The 24,136-nt window shown below is 27.4% G+C and overlaps 4 protein-coding genes across 4 annotated transcripts; 2 read left to right on the forward strand and 2 right to left on the reverse strand.

Moving 5' to 3' along the window:
* Nucleotides 1–323: 323 nt before the first annotated feature.
* Nucleotides 324–2,053, reverse strand: Phum_PHUM335220 (aldose reductase, putative; the record flags this gene model as incomplete). The annotated part of the gene is made up of 6 exons (XM_002427630.1): nucleotides 324–366; nucleotides 588–736; nucleotides 813–1,214; nucleotides 1,302–1,418; nucleotides 1,502–1,669; nucleotides 1,985–2,053. The coding sequence occupies 6 exons, from the start codon at nucleotides 2,051–2,053 to the stop codon at nucleotides 324–326; spliced, it is 948 nt and encodes a 315-aa protein (XP_002427675.1).
* A 3,207-nt stretch (nucleotides 2,054–5,260) lies between these two features.
* Nucleotides 5,261–7,487, forward strand: Phum_PHUM335230 (ribonuclease p/mrp subunit, putative; the record flags this gene model as incomplete). Its single annotated transcript, XM_002427631.1, has 8 exons — nucleotides 5,261–5,337; nucleotides 5,445–5,614; nucleotides 5,858–6,488; nucleotides 6,573–6,700; nucleotides 6,789–6,938; nucleotides 7,007–7,153; nucleotides 7,246–7,312; nucleotides 7,394–7,487. 8 exons carry the CDS (start codon nucleotides 5,261–5,263, stop codon nucleotides 7,485–7,487), a joined length of 1,464 nt encoding a protein of 487 aa, XP_002427676.1.
* A 965-nt stretch (nucleotides 7,488–8,452) lies between these two features.
* Nucleotides 8,453–10,101, forward strand: Phum_PHUM335240 (uncharacterized protein; the record flags this gene model as incomplete). The annotated part of the gene is made up of 4 exons (XM_002427632.1): nucleotides 8,453–8,736; nucleotides 8,978–9,175; nucleotides 9,261–9,459; nucleotides 9,730–10,101. 4 exons carry the CDS (start codon nucleotides 8,453–8,455, stop codon nucleotides 10,099–10,101), a joined length of 1,053 nt encoding a protein of 350 aa, XP_002427677.1.
* Nucleotides 10,102–11,905: 1,804 nt separating this feature from the next.
* On the reverse strand, nucleotides 11,906–13,054 carry Phum_PHUM335250 (uncharacterized protein; the record flags this gene model as incomplete). The annotated part of the gene is made up of 3 exons (XM_002427633.1): nucleotides 11,906–12,154; nucleotides 12,301–12,464; nucleotides 12,976–13,054. 3 exons carry the CDS (start codon nucleotides 13,052–13,054, stop codon nucleotides 11,906–11,908), a joined length of 492 nt encoding a protein of 163 aa, XP_002427678.1.
* Nucleotides 13,055–24,136: the final 11,082 nt, after the last annotated feature.

Below are 24,136 nucleotides of genomic sequence, written 5' to 3' on the forward strand. Positions count from 1 at the left end.
GAAAAAATTCATCAAGAAAAAAAAATATTTATTTAAAGGAAAATTTTGCAGTTTTTAAAAAGGAAAAAAAAAAAACAAAACAAATCAAAAAGCAAGAGAAATTATTATTATTATTTATTATTTAATCATTATCAAAAAAAAAAATAGCGTGTTTTTATACTGCTGTGAAAAATATATTATTATTATTAATTTCATATGATGATATGATTGCCATAAGCTCGTGGAAATGTATGTATATATTTTATATTAAACGACTAGAAAATTCTCTAAAAAAAATTTTCAATTTGTTGTTTGTTTTCAAAGGCGATAAGAATAATGAAAAATCAATATTCGATTTGAAATGGATGATGTTTGTGTTCCTTGGCGCTGAAAATAATAAATAAAAATAATAAATTTTTTTTTTTTTTTTAGTTGTCCTGATAACAACACGTTTATATATATTAAAAAAAAAAAAATTTAAGGATTGTAAATGATGAATGTTATGTATTTGTCGTTAATCTTACAGGTGGAAACGGAATCCGGTAAAGGAAAAACAAAGAAAAAACTATAATTAAAATTTGGTTATTAAAAAAATAATCTGAACTTACTCTCTGAACCGACAGAAACGAAAATTTTTATTTAATCCATCGATTTCTTCCATATCTTTATCGGTAAGTTTAAAATCAAAAATATTTATATTTTCTTTCAATCTGTTTGGATTTGTTGATTTCGGAATCGGAATCGTGTCCAGTTGAATCTAAATATAATAATGATGATAAATATTTCAGAAAAAGAAAATTTTCTCTTCCATAAATATTTTATAAAATGCATACCAAATATCTGAGAATGACCTGAGCGACAGATTTCCCCGTTCTTGCAGCTATTTCGTTCAATTTTGGATCTTGTAATAATTTTGGTTCTTCGGGTGTTGCCCAGGGTCTACCAGCCGAACCCAAAGGACTGTATGATGTTATTAAAATGTCGTGATTCTTGCAGAATTCTCTGAGTTTTTTTTGATTCAAATAAGGATGACATTCGATTTGATTCATGGCGGGTTTTATTTTACAATCTTTTAATATTCTATTCACTTGTTGAGAATTGAAATTAGCCAAACCGATCGATTTGACCAAACCCATTTCTACGCATTTTTCCATTTGTTTCCACGTGTCGACATAATCGTAATCCGACATTAAAAGTTTTCCATTTTCATCACGTGGAAAAAATTCCGGATGTTCCTTTTGAATTTAAAAAAAAAAAAAAAAAAAAATGAAATAATTTTCCAGCGTTTTAAATTTTTTAATATTGTTTTCTTATTCGTGTACCTTAAAGGCAAAAGGCCAATGAATCAGGTATAAATCGAGATAATCTAATCCGAAGCTTTCCAGTGTTTTTTTGCAACCTGCCACCACTTGATTTTCTCCGTGAAACGTATTCCACAGCTGTAACAAATTACATATATACCTAAAATTACGGCTTTAAGCATTTTTTTTTTTTGTCGACAGGTTTCTTTTTTCTTCTATACCTTGCTCACTATAAAAAGATCTTCTCGTTTGACGACGCCTTCATTAATTTTTTCCAATATTGCGGATCCTACTTCGGCTTCGTTTCTATAAACCATTGCACAATCAAAATGTCTGTAACCGATATCGATTGCTGATTTCACCGCTTTTCCAACTTCGCCGGGATCGGCCTAAAAAAAAAAAAATAATTGTCTATAATTTGCCATGAATTTTTTATTAAATCCATAAATAAATTATTAATGTAAGTTGTTGGAGAGGGTTATAAGTACTCCACATAATATACTTCTTTTATTTTTAAGGTTGTGCCTGTTGAAGACCGTACAAGATTTTGCACAAGCATTCCATAGGAAACTTTATTTAATAAATTTAAAAGCCGCATTATGAGTCACGCATTACATCCAACGAATAATATTATTATTATTAAAACTACAAAATATCGTTTGAAATAACATTAAAAAAAAAAAAAAATTATTATCTTCACGTACCTGCCACGTTCCGAGACCGAAAGCTGGAACGTAGTGACCATCATTCATTTTAATTTTGGGAACGTTCATTTTTTTTCTTCCCTATGAAAAATTATCTTCAAAAACTGAAAATTAAATTAGAAAATTATTAATTAAAAATGAAAAAGTAAGTTGTTTTCAAGTCAACAACTCAACACAAACTGTTTGATATAAAAAAGTGGGGAAATAAATAATTGATAGAAGAAGAAGACTGTGTACGGTTTACAACATTGGTTAACAGGTGGCTTCTTTTAACAAAATATATTAAATGCGGGAATTTTTTTTTTGTAGGCTCGATAACATTTTCGGTTCCGCCATAATGTTTTAAATCAAATTTTAATTTTATTTTCTACTAAACTAATTCACATAATATGTTTTCAGTAAAATCTCAGTGTCGTCGTGGGTTGTGCCAATGAAAATATAAATAAATACGATATAATTCATCTTTTGAAATGATAATCGCACAAAAATCGAGAGGGGGAGAGAGAGAGAGAGAGAAAGAAAAGGAGAAAGTAATTTAATTTATAATATTTCAAACATGGAAAATTATCACTTATGATCGTTGTGAGTAAAATTTTTAATATCATTTCACATTAATGTAAACACAAAAATTCGGTTAAGAGTTAATTAAGTAAAAATAATTTTTATTTTATATATCTAAACATAAACATAAATAATTTATTTATTATGTGTATCAAATATTGTCGCACCATGCGATGCAAAAACAAACACAATTTTATGTTTTTTTTTTTTTTGAAGGGCAAACAAATTAGTTAATTTTTATCATATGTTTACCCTAATTGATACAATTTAAACACACAACCGAACCGCGTTTGTTTTTGTTTTTATTACTAATTACTCTTAACCGAATTTTAATATTTTGATAAAAAAAATAATTTTGATTATATTTAAAAAAGAAAAAAATTATATTTTAAATTGTAAATTGGGATATGAAAAAATATCCGGCAGAAAATAAAGTTCAAGGGAATTAATTTATTTACATTTTTGTATATTTAGTTTTTAAATTTTAAACTAAAATTTAAAAGATAAATTAACTAAAAAACTAAAAAAATTAAAAAAAGTAAATGTAAATAAATCTTACCTTGTTCTTTATTTTTTTAGAAACAAAAAAAAAAAAAAACAAAAATAAATATGGCGTTTAAAGTGACGTTATCAATAAAATAATATTGAGCATGCTCAATCCGAGTGATTTTTGTTGTTTGTACGTACAAAAAATTCTGGTAGGGATTTCGAACGTGGGAGCCGGGGGGTGGGTTGGGGGGCGGAACAACGTACAAAAACATTTAAATTTTAATTTAGTTTAGTTACATGTCGGACTTTGTTTCGATTTCAACTATGTTCGGATAGTAACGACAAATATCGGACCTGATTTTCTTCTTTTTTTTTTCTTTTTTTTTTTCTCTCTCTCTATCTCCCTCTCGTCTTTCTATTTTGTTTTTATTCGTATCCAAGGTGAGTGTTTGCGTGCACGTATATTTTTTTTTTTTTTACTTCCAGTTTTTCAAACGGGGAAGGGGGTGTGTAACCACGTGGTTTATCTCGTAAACATTCTTTTTTTTTATACGGGATTTAAATCGAATTTTAAATCCGGTCATGTTACAAAAGTTTTCTTTTTTTTTTTATATTTGTCTCGGGGGGGGAGAGGAGGAGAATAATTAAATTTTCGCGCCATCGGTTATTGTTAATGTCTCCTTCGATGATAATGATGTTAGATTTAAAGAGGTCAATTAAAGATTTTCTGCCGATTACAATCCAACGTTCAACAAGTGTCCGATTATTAATCAGGAGGAAAATCATTCTAGATATAAGTTATAATGTAATCGTGATATGCATCCGTTCGTTAGAATGGCCATCTTTTTTTTTTTTTTTTTTTTATGTTATCCCAAGGTTGTATTGTGTAATCCGCACACACGCCTACAGTGGTACCCCCGCACGTCGTGCACAAATTTTTTTTTTTTTTAACATTCGTAACCCGAAAACAAAACAAAACTGGGATTTATATAATTTACGACGTTTTTAAAAACAAACAAACAAACAAATCACTCATTTACGTAATTTTATTTTTGTTTTTTGTTTTTCCGAAACGATTATTATTATTATTAAAAGTGTATTTAATGCGAGAGAATATTTGTTGGCATGCGGAAACATAATAATTATCAAATTTTTTTTTTTTTTTTTTCTAAAAGTATTTGTATTATCAATTTATTACGTCATCAAAACTGTTTTTAAATTTAAGGTGTCGGTTTAATAAAATTGTTGTCGTTGTTGTTGTTGTTGGGTTTAATGACGATGTAGTAGTATCATATTATTATTAATACATTAAATAAATAAATAAGAACCGATTTATTGTCGCATATACATATATTTGAAAATTTATTTTGTTTCTGATAAGGGACCTGACTCAATTCGTCACATTGATAAAATGTTTTTGTCTTACAAACAAACACGAGTGCAAAATACGACCTAATATCTAGTTAAGAAGTGGAAGTTTTTGGTTTTTTTTTTTTTTATTAGTTATTTTTTAGGGGGGGAGGAAGGTTGTATGACGATTTGTCATCATGAATTTTTCCTGTGACCAACGACTACCATCAAATTTTTTTTTTTTTTTTTTTTTACGTTTATTTGGAAAAACAAAAAAATTTTGATGTGTTCATTGTTTCGTTATTTTTCGCATTACATCATCCTCTTCTATCGTTAATTATTAAATTCCTTTGTCCGAACAAAGGAAATTAATAAGTATGAAAAGATGATGATGATGATGATAGATTTAATCTTTTTTTTTTCTCTCTCTCTCTCTCTCTTCACCTGTTGTAAATTTTATCTTTTTTTTTTCTAGCTTATCTAAATAATTTAATTATTATTATTATTATTATTATTATTATTATTATTATATCGAAATTTATGAAATTCTATTTATTATCTTAATGAAGAGATAGGAAACAATAAGTATTCTGATTACACGATTAGTGTCCTTTTTCGACGACATTCGGTTGCTTACAATTAGCATTGATTGCAAATTAAAATTTTTTTTTTTTTTTTTTTGGGAAGGTGAAGAAGGAGTCAACCTGAAGATTGACCTTTGGTGACATCATCATTATCTATCCGATTGTAAAAATTTAAAATTTGGAAAAAAAAACGCGCGCGTTTAAAATTATTTAATTATTAAAGTCATCAAGTTTTTTTTTTTTTTTTTTTTTTTTAATTAAAAAATTTGTTTCGTTTTTTTCAGATCGAATTATGAACGATGAAGGTGTTGTCTTTTATGAAAATAATCTTAACATAGTTCAAACATCGAAAAAATCAATATGGTTCACGTAAGTTTTACAAAACAAAAAGTTATAGAGAGGGGGGGGCGAGCCAATGGGGGTCAGGCATTTTTACAAAAAAAGTTGTAAAAAATTTTTTTATTGTCGTCTTACAGGAAGGTTCACGTGGTGATAACTTCTGTGAAATTATTTGTTCAACTAACGGCTTCCTTCGTGGTAGCAGGTTACGATGGATTGATACCAAAACAAAAAAGGCTCGTTAAAAAATTAAAGGAAACATTTGTTTTTGCCGTTTTTTCAAAATTTTCATTTTTTTCACTGACGAGTAAGTTTTTATTTGTTTTGCTTCGGTGTAATTAAAATTAACGCCGAAAAAGAGGTAAAAAAAAAAAAAACCTAAAATACCTAAAAAACCTAAAATTTAAATTGATTAATCATACAGGCGCGTGATTACAAAAAAGCGACACCTCAAGGTTTTATAAAAAAAAAATAATAATAATAACACTTGAAATTTTTAACAAAAAAAAAATAATCGTACAGACGACATATTGTTTATTTGTTATTACAGCGATACCACATCAAAGCATAAAATTCGATTTATTATATCAGAGAATTACAAAACCGATAATCAGTTACAAACCGGGCACAAAATGGTTTCCAAAAAAAATTTACAATGGAGAATCCGTTGGGGAGACATTAAATCCAGAATTAAGCGTTCACATAGACATACTTCACGATCCTTCGCCGAATCCCATCGTTGCGGATGTCATATTCATACACGGCCTTCACGGTTCACTTTACAACACTTGGAAACAAGGGGTTTGGAGTTATAGGAAACAAGTTCAAAATCATCCGCTGAAACACAAGTACAAATTGAAAATTAATTCGGATCCGAAAAAGGACAAACATTGTCCGGATAAAAGGAATAAATGTGAAAAAAGGAGGAAAAGTTTTTACAAACAAAATCACTGCGATAATGAATACGATCAACTTTTGGAAAACATAACGGATTTGTTGAACGGAATCGACGATACCCTAAAGGTTGCAGATCGGGAAATTGACGATAAAATAGAACCTTATTCGCCATGTTGGCCCAAAGATTGGATACCCAAAGATTGTCCCGGAGTTCGAGTCATTGCTGTTAATTACACAACGGATCCATTTTTATGGAGGCCCGTTTGGGTAGCCAAGAGAAACAGGTTTCTGCCAACGGTTATTTTTTATTAATCATTCCTTTTGAAAACATAAACAAATTTTTAAATTATTATTATTATTATTTTTAGATCGTGTTTACCGCAAAGAAGTCAAGAAATGGTAGATTTACTCATTAGAGAAGGCGTTGGAAATAATCCTATTGTTTGGGTAGGACATTCAAAAGGGGGTCTTTACGTGAAGCAAATGCTAGTTGATGGTACGTGCGTTTCATGCGATATTCAACCGCCCTCCCCCCCCTCCTAAAAAAAAAAAAGTAATAATTTTTTTTTCCTTTTTTTTTTAAGCAAAGCACAGTGACGACATTCAACTCAACAGATTATTAAATCAAACCAAAGGTATAATGTTTTATAGCGTGCCTCATAGGGGATCCCCACTCGCCAGTTGGAACGTGCCATTATTAAGAAAATCTGTTGAATTGACCGAAGTTAAAAAAGGTTATTTATTTTACTTTTGTTTTTGTTTATTTAAACGAATCATAAAATTTTTTTTTTTTGTTTTTCAGATTGTTCAAACGTTTTAGAACTTCATAAGAAATTTTTAAAATTATTCGAAGATCAATGCGTTAAAGCGGAAGTTTTCAGTTTTGTCGAAACCGTATTAACATTTATGTTTGTAACAAACGTGAGAGTCGTTTCCGTGGATTCAGCAGGTTTAAAAAAAAAAAAAAAAATTATTAAATAAAATTTTTGAATCTTGTAACAAAAAAAAAAATCAAAAATTTTTTTGCATGAATAATTTCAGATCTTGGTTTTGGATCTTTTAGAGGAGTTAACATTGATCACAGAGAAATTTGTAAACCTTTGAATAGGTAAATAGGTAAAAAAAAAAAAAAAACAACAAAACTTTTTTAAAATTATGCTAAAGTAACTCTTTAACTATAAATTTTCAGGGATTGTTTCTTGTACAAAGAATTAATCAGCCTCATAAGACGAGTGATTAATAATTTTCCTCCTCGAACTCCTGACGGACTCCTTCAATGCTAGCCTACTATCATGTGAATGATAATAATAATAATAATTTATGTGGATTTATCGGGAGACGTGGAAGAAGAAAACAAAACGCAGAATACTGAATGAAATATCTTTTCGTATTTTTTTTATTTTTAAATTCATTTAAAAATTTTACATATCACGAAAAAGACTGGAAATGAAGCTTTATCAATAACAATAAGTTTGATTAGAATTTTTTTAACCTGCAAAAATTTTAAAATTTTTTTGGTTTTTGCTGGCATTAACCAAGAGGGGGGGGGTGGGGCAGAAGAAGAAGAAGAAGGAGGAAGAGAAAGAGGAGGAGGAGGTGAAAGAAGAAGAGGAAAAAAAAAAATTAATAAATTTGTTACCATAATATTATAATATATAATTTAAAAAAAAAAAAAAAATTTTTGCGGGCAATCGTTTAATGTGATTATAGATAATAATAATAATAATGATTAGGAATAAAACAAATGTTATTTGTTAACAAAAAAAAAAAAAAAAAAATTGTTTATATATATATATATTTTTTAAACGGAAAAAAAAAAAAAAAATTTTTTTTAAAGTTGATTATAATAATAAATTTTATTCTTTTACAAAATCAAAAAAAAAAAAATTATTTATTTATTTTATTATTAATTATTAACTTGAATTATTATTATTAACTATTAATTAATTAATTTATTTATTTATTTTTAATTTTCATGTATGCCCATTTGAAAAGGTTCGGCGCAGTAAAGTAAATTTGTACGTAAACCCCACCCCGACGTTATCGATCAGATTCATTCGTTCGGTCGGTTCGTATTTACAAATTATATTAATATATATATATATATATATATTATAACGAATTTGTTTTGTGTGTCGTTTTAATTATTAATAATAATAATATATACGAATGATGAGAATAGGTAGTAGTATTATAGGAATGATGAGAAAATAAATGAATTTATAATAATATTAAAACCGGTTACGCAATGGCATCTACAACAAGCGGATCTGGTATAGAAACTTGTGGAAAATCACCGGCAAATGGTCCACCGCCACAGACTCCAATATTGACGGTCGCGTGCAGAATGTTAAGATCACCAAGTCACGAATCGGTAACAACTGATTTATCCCTATTTTCGGTGTCTTCTTTGGCATCAGAAACTCCAGGTGGTACCGGAAATAGAATGAGGTTGGTTTCGTTTAAATCTTACAGCGATGCACATTTGACGGCAAGGGGGCCGAGTCCAAATCCGACTCATAAAGTATCAAGGTAATGTTGTTTCACTCAATTAATTTATCATAATTTTGTGAAATTTTAATGGAAGTCACACACGCACACACACACACACACACAATTATTTACAATCTAAAAGAAAAAAAATTACTGTAGTTATGAAAATGTTTTTTGCATAAATTACATCATCAATGATTTAAGAAAGATAAAAAAAAAAAAAAACAAAACAAGTTTATATTTTCTAGAAGGTTCTAAATATGGGTTTTTTATTTTACAGGCCACCGGATATACCTGAAATATTATGGTTCGAAGAAGAAAACGATTTAATTAAAAGTTGTGCTGCTTTAGCAACGGCTCTCGGTTTTCAAAAAAGTTTTAGTACTTCTGATATTAGTAATTTGCCCTCACCTGATGAGACTGCAACACACCCGCCTAGATGTGCCGTTTCTGATTTAGCACTAAGTGCTCTTCAAAGGTTTACTATTATCATCATTATTAATTGTTACTACTTTTAAACGTTATTTGAAATTATTATTATTATTATTATTGCTTTCTTTTAGGTCGGGATATTTTTTAGATTATTCGAGATTAGATCACGCATCGAGATCTTGTTCAACTTGGGTAGCCGTTGGAGATGTGGCATCAACATCTCAACTACCATCTCCTCATGGTGGTCACTCCATGCCTCCAGCACCGACTTCAACTCCTACTCCACCCGTTTTTACAGCCGCTGATTTAATTCGATCGGTTAATAAAAAAGTCAGTAATTTTTTACAATGGTTCTCGACTTGTGAAATTTGTAAATAATTATTATTGATCCATTGCCTTTGACATTTTTTATTTTGAATTTAAACTCATTCAAATTTACAAAAATTATCATTAATTTAAATGAAATATTATAATATCGTGCATAAAATCGTTTAAATGAAACTTTCTTTTCTCTTTCTAATGTTACTCGACAATAATAATTTAACAAACTCAACTTGCAATTATTTGAGGTACGTTGATAATTGTTTTTATTTATTTCAGGTACGCCAAAATTACATTAAAAGAAGATTATTGACAACTTACAAAGCTTTAGAAAGACTTTCAAAAAGCGAATTTAATTTAGATCAACTCGAAATACAAGCCGGATCAGAAATTGAGCAACAGAATACAATAATAACTAGTAATAATCATTTAAAAGTACCTGGAATACCTTCTGCGACGAAACCGATAATATCACCAGGTTCCGTTATTAAAGTTGTTAAAGCTGAAAATCCTAGAAATAAAAATTTTCCGGTAACACTTCGTGACGTCGAACGCGATAGGGGGAAACCTTTGTCGAAATATGAAAGAAATATGATGATTTTCAATTGGCTACACACTCTTGATGACACGTCGTACGAGGGATTACAGTAAACAAATTCCCGCCTTTTTTTTGTTGTTTGTTTATTTTCTTTATGATTTTTTTTTTTAATACCTATTTTTAATGGTGATCAATGTGATATATATATTCGTTATTGACATAATCTCTCGACAAAAAATTTATTTTTCGGTATTTTATTTTAAAACGAAGTACTAATTACTTAAAAAAGAGAAAAAAAAAAAAGTTTCAAAATACGGTTTTTTTGCTCAATTTATCAGGAGGATATTTTGTACAAAATAAGTATATTTACATTTCTTATAAAATTAATACCCCCCCCCCACTTCAGATTTTTTAGCTTTTATATAACTTTTTTTGTTGCAATTTGAGATTATTTTACTTAATTAATTTTTTAATAAGTTGTTTTCTAAACAAAATATGTATTAAATTTTCGTTGCTTAATAAATTAAAACTATTTAAATAAAAAAAAATTACTGAAAAGTAAATATCAAACCGTCTTCATTTTTTTTTTTTGTTAATAATATTTAGATTAATAAATTGAAAATTATTTTATTTAACTCAACTAAACATATAATAACATATGAAACATGTGAAAATAAATGTAGATTAATTTAAAAAAAAAAAAAAAAAGTTTAAATTTATAAATATTTATTAAATGATTCATTTCAAAGTATCGAATGTTTGACAATTTTTAATAAAACTTTTTTTTTATTACTTTCTGTTAAATTAAAAGAAGAAAAATTGTTTTTAAATGTGTAAAAATGTTTTATAATGAAAGTATTACATTTTTAATAAGAAAAATAATATGAATTGATTGTGAAATTATATCGAGTGACTCGTTACATACTCGTGGAATGAATGACTGTTGAATGAAATTAGTTTTTGAAAAAAATGTGTTGAAGAAAATATCACTTATTTAAAAAGTGAATGTTATACATATATATACATACATATACATTATTTTATTCGTTTGTTAAAAGTTTACAAAAAAAGAAATTTTTAATTCTTATTGTAAGTTTTTAATTGCCAAACATTTTACTAAAAATTCTTTTTATTCTTATTTAAAACATTTTATTTTAATAAAAATTTGGCAATCGTTGGTTGTGCAAAAAAATATGTTAATTGTAAATTTAAATATTTTATTTGTTACTTACATGTATGTGCCTTTTTCTTTCAAGCCATTGAAATTGTTTTTTTTTCAATTAAGTTTATGTAATTATTAATTACAATTAATTAAAATAAATTAAATTATTAATAATTTTTGTCGAAAGCTTTCGGGTTAATGCCTGAAAACTTATCTTTTATATGTAATGAATTTTTAAAAAACTTTATTTATAAATCGTTTATTAAATCTACAAATAATAATAATGGTAATTATTGATTCATTTTATTTTTCATTTTTTTTTTTTTGCAAAAAATTGGAAGCGAATTAAAATTTTATTTTTGTTTCAATGTAATTAAAGTCATATAAATAAAGTATTTTTATTAAAAATCATTTTTTATTAATTTGTATAATGATAATTGATCAGGTATTATTTAAACATAAAACCCTTGTTTGTTTTTTTCTTTTTCAATTTCTTTTATAATACATTATTTGGATTTTAATTGTGAGAGTACATGAATTACAAAAAAATTAAATGATAAAATTCTTAAATAAAGAATTACATTTTAATAATATAACTTAGAAATTATATATATATATTGTTTAAAAATTATTGAAATGATTTTCTTATGATTAATTTATTGATTTTTATTATATAATTACTGATAACAACTGAAACACACTTACACCTGAAAACAGAGTTTTATCGGAAAATGTTTTTTATTCGAGTTTTTAATTTAGGCGACAAAATCTAATGGTCTGTTGAAACCACCTTTTCTATTCATGTACTGTCTATATTTTCTTTTTAAAATGACATGAACACTACCAGCATCATTCCCTGCAACTTTTTTACCTTTAGTCGAATCAAAACTACAAAATCCCATCATTTTCATCATTTCTTGCTCATCTTCAGTTTTTCCTTGAAGATCTGCTTCTGATATAACTGGCCTTTCATTGACTGCAATTTTAGCTTTATTCTTCAACCTCTCTCTTTCACGATCTCTTTCTCTTTCTCTATCTCTTTCTCTGTCCCTATCTCTATCTCTGTCTCTGTCTCTATCTCTATCCCTGTCCCTATCTCTATCTCTTTCTCTGTCCCTAGAATTTGATCGAGATCTAGACCAAGATTTACTTCTGCTTCTTCCTCTGTATCGATGTGAATCTCTTTCCAATGATCTTCTTCTTCTCCTATCTCTAGATCTCCGTCTTCGTCTATCCCTTTCTCTATCCCGTTCACGTTCACGTTCTCTTTCCCTTGATTTACTTCTCCGCCACCTGGCAGGAGAAGGAGATCTACTGTGAGCCATATAATTAGTTTAATTTATTTTATAAATTTTATACATGGAAGAAATATTTTTTTAAATATGATTTACAAGAACTTATTTAATAGTCGGCATTAGAACAGTTAGAGGTTATAAACAATTTTTATAAAATGGCGACTTATAAGGTTTGCCGTCCTGTGTCGGAAAAATTTTAATCCAATGCAAGGCATGCGCAGTTTAAAATTCAAACGTGAAAAGTTGCTTAGGATTTAAGTGAATGAAAATTTTTCCTTTGTTATTTGTTTAAACGTAACTGGTGAGTTTTTATATTTTATATTTTTCTAAAAACAATATCTGAAACGAAACTATTTTTTAAAATTCATGCTAAGCTTAAATTCTGTACAGCATTTTATAAGCAGATTTGTCGGCGTTAATACAAAGTCCAGGGGTGTGTCACTTTGTAGATATTGTCACCTCTAAGTTTTCTTTATGTAATCTCTTTTAATTATATTAATATAAAGTAAAATTTTAATATCTGAATTAACATCTTCGAACATTTCGTAAAAAGTATTGATCTTTGTAATGGCATATAATGTAACCGTTTTTAGTCACAAGAGACGCCATTTTTTTTAGATTATGTCTTACTATTTTTTTCAATACCTATAAATTATTGATTATTTATTTCATAGATTCTAGCGATTCGAGTTTAATGCATTTAATTATATTTGAAATTTAATTTAAAATGTCTGATATAATTTATTTTATAATTAAATGTAAAATTAAATTGAAATTTGGGTTTGCATCGGGGTTTGTCGGTAGCTTTCGCTTGAATCCGACTGTCAGTGTTCCATTTCTATTCTTTAGTCATTGAGAATTGTATGCAGAAGCGGAATGGTTGATAATTAATTTTTATTTTTTCAAATTAATTCAAAATTCAGTTATTATTTGACCAATTATTTCCGTTGAATATAAAATTTATATTCGCGAGTTATATTTTATATAAATTTTATTTTCCAAAATTATAGTGAAAATCTTCTTATATAATTATCGTTGTGAAAAAAGTGACCGTTTTTTTTTTTTTCTCTCTCTTTTTGGCTCCCGGAAACAAGATGGTTGGTGTTTAAGTACTGTTGGCTTAAACGATTTTTTTTTTTTTCTCCTTAATAACATATTACTTTTATTTTAAATGATTTAACGTGGTTTCCATTAATAATTTTCGTGGTTTTATTAATATATTTTTTTTCTAAAAGTTGTAATTTAAAGTGGTTACTTTTTAATTAAAAGTAGTTTAACTCGAAAATTGGGAATTTTACATCAGATTCCACAAATTTTATTGTATGTAAAAATTAATTATTAAACAAAAGAAGTGGTTATTGAATTATTAATTAATGAAAGTTTATGTTCACATTTTTATATTATTTCATATTAAGTGCTCTTATATAGAGATATCTTTTGGAAAAAGATAAGTTGACCCTAAAATAGGTAATTATTTTTGATTTACTAAATTATTTATTTAATTTTTTTATGTTACGATAAAAGTTCCAAAGTAGTGAATTCATTTTTTTCGAATTGAAGCTTATTAAATAATTTAACATTCAATTTACAATCTATTAAAGTTTTTGTACTGCTCAATAGTATGTACCTAGAATAAAGTTTGAATTAATGAAATTAGCCATTATTAAATTTATACATTACGAATAAAAACAGATAAGCTCTGTGAATTTTGACCTGATGTCATATACGAAAATATCCAAGCTTTTAAATGATAGCAAAAGATTTTGTTTAAAATTAAAAATTTTATTTTATTATCACTAATAAAAGTTTTGTCGAGCTATACATTTCATTAATTCAAACTTTATAGAAATAAATTAGAGAATTGAAATTTTTTTTTTTTTTGTACATTGATGGTGGTGTTTAACTTATCGGAAATATTTTAATGGATTTATCAGTTCATCCTCGTTCAATTAAATATAATTTAAAGTAATTGCGCTTGATTTCTTTTTTTTTTGAAACAATCTTACTAGTTGTTGGTTTATAATCTATATATTTAAATCTTATAAGGTGAATTTGATGATTACAAAAGAAAGAAAGAAAAAAAAAAAAAAATCAAGAAAATCAAGTATTCATTTTTTAACATTCTCATTATTATTATTATTCGAACATAAAAAAAAAAAAAAACTGCTTATAAAATCTTATATATGTATTGTCATATGGTTATTTTTATTCTTGGTTTTTCTATTTATAGTCTGACTTTTCCATATTATTACTTGTTTACCGGTTTATTGACCATTTTATTAAAACGGTTACAAAAATATTATAAAGAAAAAATATTTATTTTAAGGTGTAAAAATCCGTTAGGTGTGCAAGTTTCATAATAGACTTGTTCGCGAAGCTTACTTCATATATATATATAAATATTGTTGAGTTGGAAATGATTTCTGATATCGATTTTTATTGTTTTAAAAAGTAGACCATGTCTACCTTGATTGTGCATTTACAAAAAAAAAAAAAGCAAGTGTTTTTGTTATGAAGTCTGAATCTAAAATTTTTTATTTCAATTATCAAAATATTAAATTCCTTGATTGTTAAAATGTAAAACCAAAAAAAGGGGGGAAAGGGAAAGGAAGGGAGGGGAGGGGAGTAAACCGTGAATAAATGTAATCATTTGTTAATAATAAGCCGTCTATCATATTTAATTATTTCAAAGGGAAAAATAATATTTATATTATAAATGAATGTCAGTATTTCACCTGTTCATTTTTATTTAAATTTATAGGAAAAGTTTTAAAAAAAAAAAAAGTGACTTGTATATAAATGACAATATAAACATTAGTCTAACCATTTCCGTTTTATATTTAAGTTGATTTTGACAAATTTTTTGTTTTCACTTAAATGTATTGAACGTATGTATTGATCATGTGAATGTTTTGGTTTAAAAAAAATACTTGTTGGCATTATGATTTGAATGAATGGTGGTGTGAGTTGTTGGTACATTAAGCGAATGAAGACCTTTGTTTAATGCCATGCACATAAATTTTTATGGGGATTTTTTATTTTTTCTGTGTTATCTAGTGAGATCACAAGGGCGCCGGGGTCCTGTCGCCCGGATGTCTGTCTTTGGTATCGATTTTACTGATCCCTACTACCACCACTTTGGGGAAAATAACATTCGTCAACCGCCTCACTGTTCTTAGACACGTTTTTTTTTTCCTTCTTTCTTTATTTCGTGTATTTTCCACGTCGTAGGAATTGTTTCACTTGGCAACGGTCGTGTGTTACTGTCAGATTATAGGAAATTTTTATCATTATTTTGTTTATCACTTTTGAGTTTTTTATTTCGAGATGAGCATCAATGATTAAAAAATAGTAAACAAACGCAATAAAAATTTGTTTCAGATAATTTTTTTTTTTTCTAATCGTTAACCTAAAAAAAAAAAGGAATCAGAAATTTTAATGGGGGACTTATAAGTGTTGCTCTCTATTTTTAAAAATTCATTTTAATTTTCCATCATAAATTGACGTTGATGTTTGTAGTCATCGTACTTGTTCTGTAAATGATAAGAAGTGATTGAAAATATGGCAGTAGGGAAAATTAAAAAAAAAAAAAAAAAACTCGCGGAGAAAATACGGTTTATTTTAAATTAAGAACTGTGAGAAAATAATTTGTAATTGAATATTGTTAGTCACTGTGTTTTTTTTTTTTTTTTCATATAAATAAAAAAAAAATGAACAAAGTAGCGGGCGTATTTCCCTACCCCCAATTTAAATGTTAAAAAAAAAAAAAAAAATTTATTTGCTTTTTTTTTTTTTTTTTTTTTTTTTTTTGTACCCCCCCACCCCCAAATACCGTTAAATTTTTTTTTTTATTTTAAAGTAGTATTCCCGTTGGGAACAATTCCTCCAGTCGTAATTCCAACATGAACCTCCCGAAAAAATTATCTTGATTGAAGTTAATTGGTTATTGAGGTCATAGAATCACTCGACTGTCACTCCAACCGTTTTTTTTTCTTTTTTTCTCCCCATTACAACTTGACTATTATTGCTTTGTTAAAATGGTGGTGGAGTTTAAAAAAAAAAACTATTTTTTGACAATTATTTTAGGGGGGAAAAAAAAAATAAGAGGAATAATATACAACATAAATAAATAAAGCGATTTGTGAATGTGTTTTGTTTTTGTTTGTTTTTGTTTTATGGTTGCAGTTTACAGAATCATTCCTTGCGAAGGATTACGAAATGAATTTTGTAATAATTTGAAAACAAATGATGATTAGGTTTTTGAATGGTCTACAACGATAATAATAATAATAATAATAACATGTCATTTTTCATTAACCTGCCAAAAGTCAAAAATAGTTAATTATTAATTTCATTCACTTTGATCTTCTTCTTTAGTCGATGATAGTTTAGTCGCTTAGTTTTCATTTATAATTATTTTCAGTTGCAATTTATGAGAGAAAAATGTTTTTTTTTAAAAATACAACAAGGAAAGATTTTAAAGTTTTCAGTCCAAAAAAAAAAAAAACATTTAATTGCTTTTTTGTTTTGCGAGAGGAAAAGAGAGAGAGAGAGAGAGTAAAAACGTTGGATTGGATTTGAATATTCAATACACACACACACACACCGCTCATTTGATTTCCCTCATTTTTTTTTCTTTTTGTTCTCCCTGTGAAAATTAATTGAAATTACAATTAGTTGGGGAGACGACAAAAGTCATCGGAGTCGTTTAACTACTTTATTATTACGTTTAACAAAAATACTTATTTATTTATTTTTATAATGTTAAAATCTGAAAAGATGATGATGATGATGATATATACATTTTAGAAAAGTCTGTTGTTGTTGTTTTTTTTTTGCAGCCATGATCGAGTTCTAATTTAATACTTCCGCGTTATGTGAGTTTTTTTTTTTTTTTTTTTTTTTTTTTTTACATTTATTTATATGGGATTCCCAGTTAGAATCGTTCGGGAAAAAAAAAGGGGAACGAAGGGGGTAGCCATAATTATTCCAATTATTTAAATTGAGGGGAAAACACGAGGTTTCAAGTAGGTCAGTGAGTGAGTACGTGTCGTGTCCTTGTGAATTCTCATTTTATGATTTACACACACACAAATTTATAAATAAGTTCTATATATAAACGGTATTTAATCGATTTATGGAAATTTTAAAAAAAAAAAAAAAAAAAAAAAAAAAAAAGTAATTTGGGATGATGATGAATATTTAATGTAACGGTTTCTATCAATTAAAATTCGAGTGCATATATTTAATAAATTTTTTTGAAAAAAATTTGCAAAATAAACATTTTTTTGTTTCGCCCTCCCCCTCCCCACTCCCCCCATGTTTTGAATACGTCATGAGACGATAGAAAATGTTTATAATTCGATTGGTAAACTGGTTTAGGAAATTAATAACAAAAAATTTTGTTTTTAAAGTTTTTTTTTTTTTTTTGTAAACGAACCTTAATTGAACTCAAAGTACTGTTATACATTCTCGTAAATTTTGCAAGTTTATTACAGTAAATGGGAAGCCTGAATGCGTGTGTGCGTGTGTGCGTGCGTGTGAATACTTTGTTCGGCTTTAGTTGCTGCCATATTGTAGTAAACCATGTACGACTTTAAATTCGGAACAAATAAATTTTTTTTTTTCCAAGTTTGAAACGTCATATTTATTACGTAATAGTAGAATGCCTTTGAATTGTTTCGGTAAAATCTTATCAAACTAAATTTTTTATTATTATTGTATTTATTAATTCGTGAAAACTGTCATGGCGGAAAGAATGAGGGGGGGGGGAAGGAACGAAAAAAAAATTTTTTTTAGCTTCTACTTAGAATAAAAAAATATTCGGTGTAGTGAACGAGGGGGGAGGGGGGAGTAAATGAAACTCGTGGATAAAAAAAGTTTTAAATTCCGGAAGACACAAATCGTTAATAAATAATAATAATAATAATGGTGATGATGGGGATATTATGTAAACAAATAAATAAATAAATTTTTCAAAGACTTTGAAAATTAACAAAAGTCGTTATTTTTCTAAAATATTATTTCGCATTTTGTTTGTTATAAAAAATTAAAAAATAAACTTTAAATTATTATAAAGAGTTTTTTTTTAATGCGTCAGTAAAAAAAAATACAATGGAATAAAAGAAAAAATAATAATAATAAAGAAATGACAGTCGAGTCTCTTTTGTATTTTAAAAATTGGCAATCATGGTAAGTCCCCCGTTCATTTATCATTGAAAATATTGCATTCAACGGAACGATGGTGGGGGGGGTGGTGGTGGGGATCGCATTTATTGACCGAGACATTGAACGCGATTTATATAATTCCTGATTTTTTTTTTTTTTTTTTTCCAAGTCATTCAATTCCCTTTTCCACGTTAATAATTTAATTAAGTTATTTAAATATAAGGTTTTTAGTAAATAGGTACGAAATTTAATTTTTTTTTTGCTATTTGGCGAAAAACTCATCTCGAAAATTTCTTTAGCTCGGGTTCAGTGACCTAGCGATCGAACTTTTTAGTGGGGGGAAAAGGACACAGTCGCATTGCGCCTTAGACTTATAATTTTATGGGGACCTGATTTTAAATTTAAAAAAAAAAAAACGATACAATGAATTTTTTTTTTTTTCGAATTCTTTTCCTTGTTTTGGATTTTGTTTATTTTTATTAAAGGAATATATTGAATAAGTGGAGTAATAACGTATTGTTGGTAAAGGTTTACGAATAGATATACATATTGCCAAATAAGTAAGAAATACCAATTCTTCATGTTTGATAGTTTATTAAAGCCCGTTTGTTCGAAAGAGTTAAATTGCCGGAAGATAAAAATACATTTCGTATTCTGCGATCGTTTAATTTTTTACAGGTTAAAAGATACGATAAATTATTATTATCATTATTATTATTTTTTTATTCGAATACTGCCACTATAATTTCTTTTTTTGTATTCATGCTCATTAGGATTTTATTTTATAAAGGAAGAATGTTTTGTTTGGGTTCGATGGAATAAAATAAAAATGGTTAATTTTTTTATGCGCTGATAATTTTATTTTATTTATTTATTTATTTTTTTTTTTTTTCTGTTTGATAATCAAACAACTTTGCGATCAATTACGTAAATTTTTTTTTCTTATTCGCAAATGCATATCGAATTAATATAAAATTTTTTCAACGCGCCACACGCTAGTAGTATTTTAAATAATAATAATAATAATAATAATAATAATAATAATAATAATAAAATAACGTTCTCGAATATTCCTTTTTTAATTAGAGAATTTTATGCATACCACAAAGCTAACAAATCAAAACAATTTTTTACTCTCGAGTCGGCAAATCGAAATATTTTTGTTTGAAGAAGAAGAAGAAGAAAAAAAAAAAAGAAACATAAAAATCGATTCTTTGAATTATTATTATTATTATTGTTATTATTATTATTATTATTATTATTATTATTATTATTATTATTATTATTATTATTTTTATAGACTAAGAATCGGTTGCAAATTATTTTATTTGTGTTTATTTAGTTCCTGATTTTTTTTTTTTTTTTTTTTTTTGTTGTTCATCACGTAAAATGCGAAATTTATGGGAAAAACATTTGTGTTGTTTGTTTCCGATGAAAAAGCAAAATAGAAAATATTACCGATTGTAAATGATGATGATGATGATGATGATGATGATGCAATATAATTGGAGATTTTGCAGAGTGGAAAAATTGTAAAACATGCGAGTGAGTGAGTGGGAGAGAGAGAAAGAAAGAAAGAGAGAGACGAGACTGGGAAGAGCAAGGAAGAGATACGAGACGATGTTAAAAATAACTCTGACTCAAATATATATATATGAACATGACTTTTAAACCGAAAGTTTCTCTCTCTCTCTCTTTCTTTCTCTCTTTCTCTCTCTCTCGTTTTACTGAACATAGAGAAAACAACTTTTACTGAACAAAACCTTAACGAATTCACTCTCCGTGACAGATTTTTTTTTTTTTTAACCGTAATGAAATATCTTTGTACTTTTATTCCTCTTTTTTTTTTTTTTTATCTGTTTGTACCTGCGTGAGTAGTACTTTTTCATTTAAATACTCGTCGGTTTAAGAAATCGTAATCCAACCGTCCAAATAATCCATCTGATAGATTAGCTGCCTCTTTAAATTTTTTTTTTTTTATTTTTGTCAAAAAATTAAATTTTGTGTAATTATTTTCTAAATTGTTCGATTCGATGGTGTCTCCCCCCCCCCCATTCTCCCCGATATTTTCTTCTATTCGAATTTAATTTATCGATTTCGAAATGCGTGTGTAAAAGTTTAAAAAAAAAAAAATTCAATTATCTTTTAATGTTTCGTGAAACCAATATTTAAAAGAAAAAAAAAAAAGAAAAAACCTTGAATTCGATTTTGAAATAGGATTTTCCTTTTCCGAATATTTTTAGCCTTCGTTCTTTTTTTTTTTTTTTTTCTGTGCCTTCCACCGGTGCCCTAAATTTTTTTTTTTTTTGAAATTTTTTCCCTCGTCCCTTTATTATTATTATTATTATTATTTTTATCGTGTAGAATTCTGTGCAAAAAAGGTTGTCTTACGTTAATGTGTATGTGCGTCCGAGAAAATTTGAAAAACTGACTACTAAAGGCAAACGAGTTTATTATTATTTAAATTTTTCTTTTTTCTTTTTTTTTTTTTTTTTTTAACCAATTTTAATGTTATTTGAAAAAAAAACATAAAACATGGCGGAATTTATTTTGAATAAAATTTTCTGTTATTTTTTCAAATGATGATATACGAATCGAGTAAAAATTTATTTTACTCAGGTCATCAATAATTAATAATTTTAATTCTGGGGAATAATAAATGGGAGAGGGAGGACGGGGAAAGGGAGGGGAGGGGAGGGGGAAATGTAGGTTGTTAACTTTTGAACTTGAGATTATAATAGTCGGAGATTTTTTTTTTTTTTTTTTTTTAAATTTATTTTTACTCTCGAATATTCTTTATTTTTTCAACACACCACTTGTCAAATGTTCTCCGGGGTTAATGAGACTCTTGTTGCAAAAATTCCAAACGTTTTTATTTGTGAACAGATGTCGAACCTGTTCCGGTTAATTTTTTTTTTTTTAAAATCGTCACCATCGCAAGGAACAGTTTGTGTGTTTCGAATATTTAAAAAAAAAAAAAAGAGCGGTAAAATTAGTTGTATAGTTTTGATTTCCCCCACCCCCCACCCCCACCCTCCTCTTTTCTCTTGTAAAAAATTAATAATAATAATAATAATAAAATAATATTGTTAAAAAACGTATGCAAGCGCGTCAGGTATGTTGGTACGATTCGTTGGTCGAAAGTGGTGGCACCATTCGGATTAAATAGCGTGTGTGTGTTTTAGTCGAAAAGGGAGGGGGGAGGAGGGGAAAGGGTTATTCATAAAAGAAAAAGATTAATGGATTTTAAGCTAAGGTTGGTTTTGTCAGGCGAGTAGAAAGGGCGAGAGTTCAAGGCTGAGTTTTTTTTTAAAAAAATGAGGCAACGAAAAGTAAGTTAATGTGTTGTTCTCTGGGTGGAAAACGAAAGAACGAACCAGCCTTTAATTTTTTTTTTATTTTTATTTCCTTTCCATTAGAGAATGAAAAAAAAAAAATTTTTTTTTCTAATTTTCTGTGTGTGACGTCATCGTTAAATGATTTCATATTTGGATTTTTAAATTTAGGGTAAAATTTTTTTTTTTTTTTTTTTTTTTTTTTTTTTGTACGTTTGAAAAGTCGTTGGAATTGAATAAAATAAAATTTCATGGGGGGGGGGGGAAGGGAAAGAAAAAATTGGAATTTGTTTTCGAATTCTTCTTCTTCTTCTTCTTCTTATTTTTATTTAAAAAAAAAAAAGCTTTTTCGAGATTTCTGTCCAAAAATAAAATTTGGCATTTTTTTTTATTTTTTACAAAGAAAAGAAAAATAATTTTTAATTTTACGTTCATTTTTTTCTTTAAGCTTCCTCCGTGTTTTTTTTTTTTTTGTTGCGGTATTAGTTTCGTTTTCTATTTGCAAAAAAAAAAAAAAAAAAAAAAAAGGAAAAAAAAATTTTCGAAAGTAAAAACCGATCGTGTAAAAAAAAAAAAAAAAAAATTAATGGAAAACCATCGATCATTACTTATTGATGATGCTAATAACAAAAAAAAAAAAAAAAAAAAAAAAAATGAAAGTGTTAATAAAAAAAATTTTTTTTTCTTTCCCCCCCCCTCCCCCCAATAAAAGCAAAATGTTTAATTTCGTGGTCGACCGTTACTTATGGAACATAGAAAAATTTATTATTATTATTATTATTATTATTATTATTATGGGAATGTAATGGGTACCACATGAGCGAAAGTTTTTCTCTCTCTCTCTCAATCATACTCACTCAGGTTTTTTGTTTTTTCTTATTACCGAGGTAGTTTTGGTGAAAGTTACATTTATCATTATCATTATTATTATTATTATTATTATTATTATTATTATTGCTTAGTTTTCATAAATCATTTTGTGTGTGTTTGAGTTGCAATTTAAAAAAAAAAAAAAAAAAATTGACGTAATAAATATCATTGGGTAAAGAAAACAAAAAGAAACCAGTTGTTGACATTTGGTGAAAATTTCTCAGAACGTGATGATTCGTGACGCAGGCTTTTTTTTTTTTCTTACTGGTTGTTGCTGGTGTTGGCATATTAATTTACCGTTTTTTTTTTTTTTGGTTTACCCTTAGAATTTCTTTTCGTAAGCAAAAAGAAAGGAGGAAGGGAAGAAAAGATGATGACGAAATCATCGTACGTTGCTTTTTTCTTATTAAAACTTTTACCTCTAAACTAAGACGTCGCGGCGTCTTAAAAAAGACGCCTTGGGAGGGGTAGGGGGGGGAAAACTTCCCGATATAACTTGAAAAAATAATTAATTTGACAGCTAACATCGACGACATTTTTAAAATTTTTGTTAAAAGTTTTTTTTTTTTTTGAAGGGGTCCAGACTTTTTTTTTTTTATGTGCTTTCTATCGTGGATCGTTAACTGTTGGCTCTTGGCAGCGGTGGTGCCGCCTTCTTCTCGTGACCTTTCTTCCGGATGTCTTTTTATATATATTATTTTATACGTTTCGAATTGAAAATGATAAGAAAAACCATAACAATGATGACAATGACGACGACGACGACATTTTGTCGAGTTTTGCGGTCAAAGGCCTTCGTCATCTAATCAACAAAAGTTCAAATAAAAAAAAAAAAAAAATTTACTCACTGGATATATATTGTTTTTGTGATAACGATGTGGTAACCTTGGCACTCGTTGAAATTTTCTATTTTATTTATTTATTTATTTATTTATTTATAATACGTTCGATTTTTTCTCTTAGTTATACGCGAGTATATAAATTGTAAAAAAAAAAAAAAAAAAAAAAAACTTTTGTATCGGCGGGAAAATTTTCGTTACTACTCCTCTGTCATCGTTTTCCTTTTTTTATTAACGGTATAACCGGAAATGATCGTTTAATGAAATGATCGTATGCTTCTATTTTGGGGGCGGGAGAGGGGAAATGATAACAGTTTTAAAAAAGAATGATTATTTTAATTAAATTTTTTTTTTTTTAATATTTATTTTTACATTCATTATCGTGACCTTATAAAGTCACCACCATATCTTTGTTTACCATAAATACACACATTGAATATTGACGATGACGTAACGAGTGTGAGGAATCCATTGATTAT

This window comes from Pediculus humanus, genomic scaffold (genome assembly GCF_000006295.1).
Source record: "Pediculus humanus corporis 1103172107743 genomic scaffold, whole genome shotgun sequence".
Taxonomy (NCBI): domain Eukaryota; kingdom Metazoa; phylum Arthropoda; class Insecta; order Psocodea; family Pediculidae; genus Pediculus; species Pediculus humanus.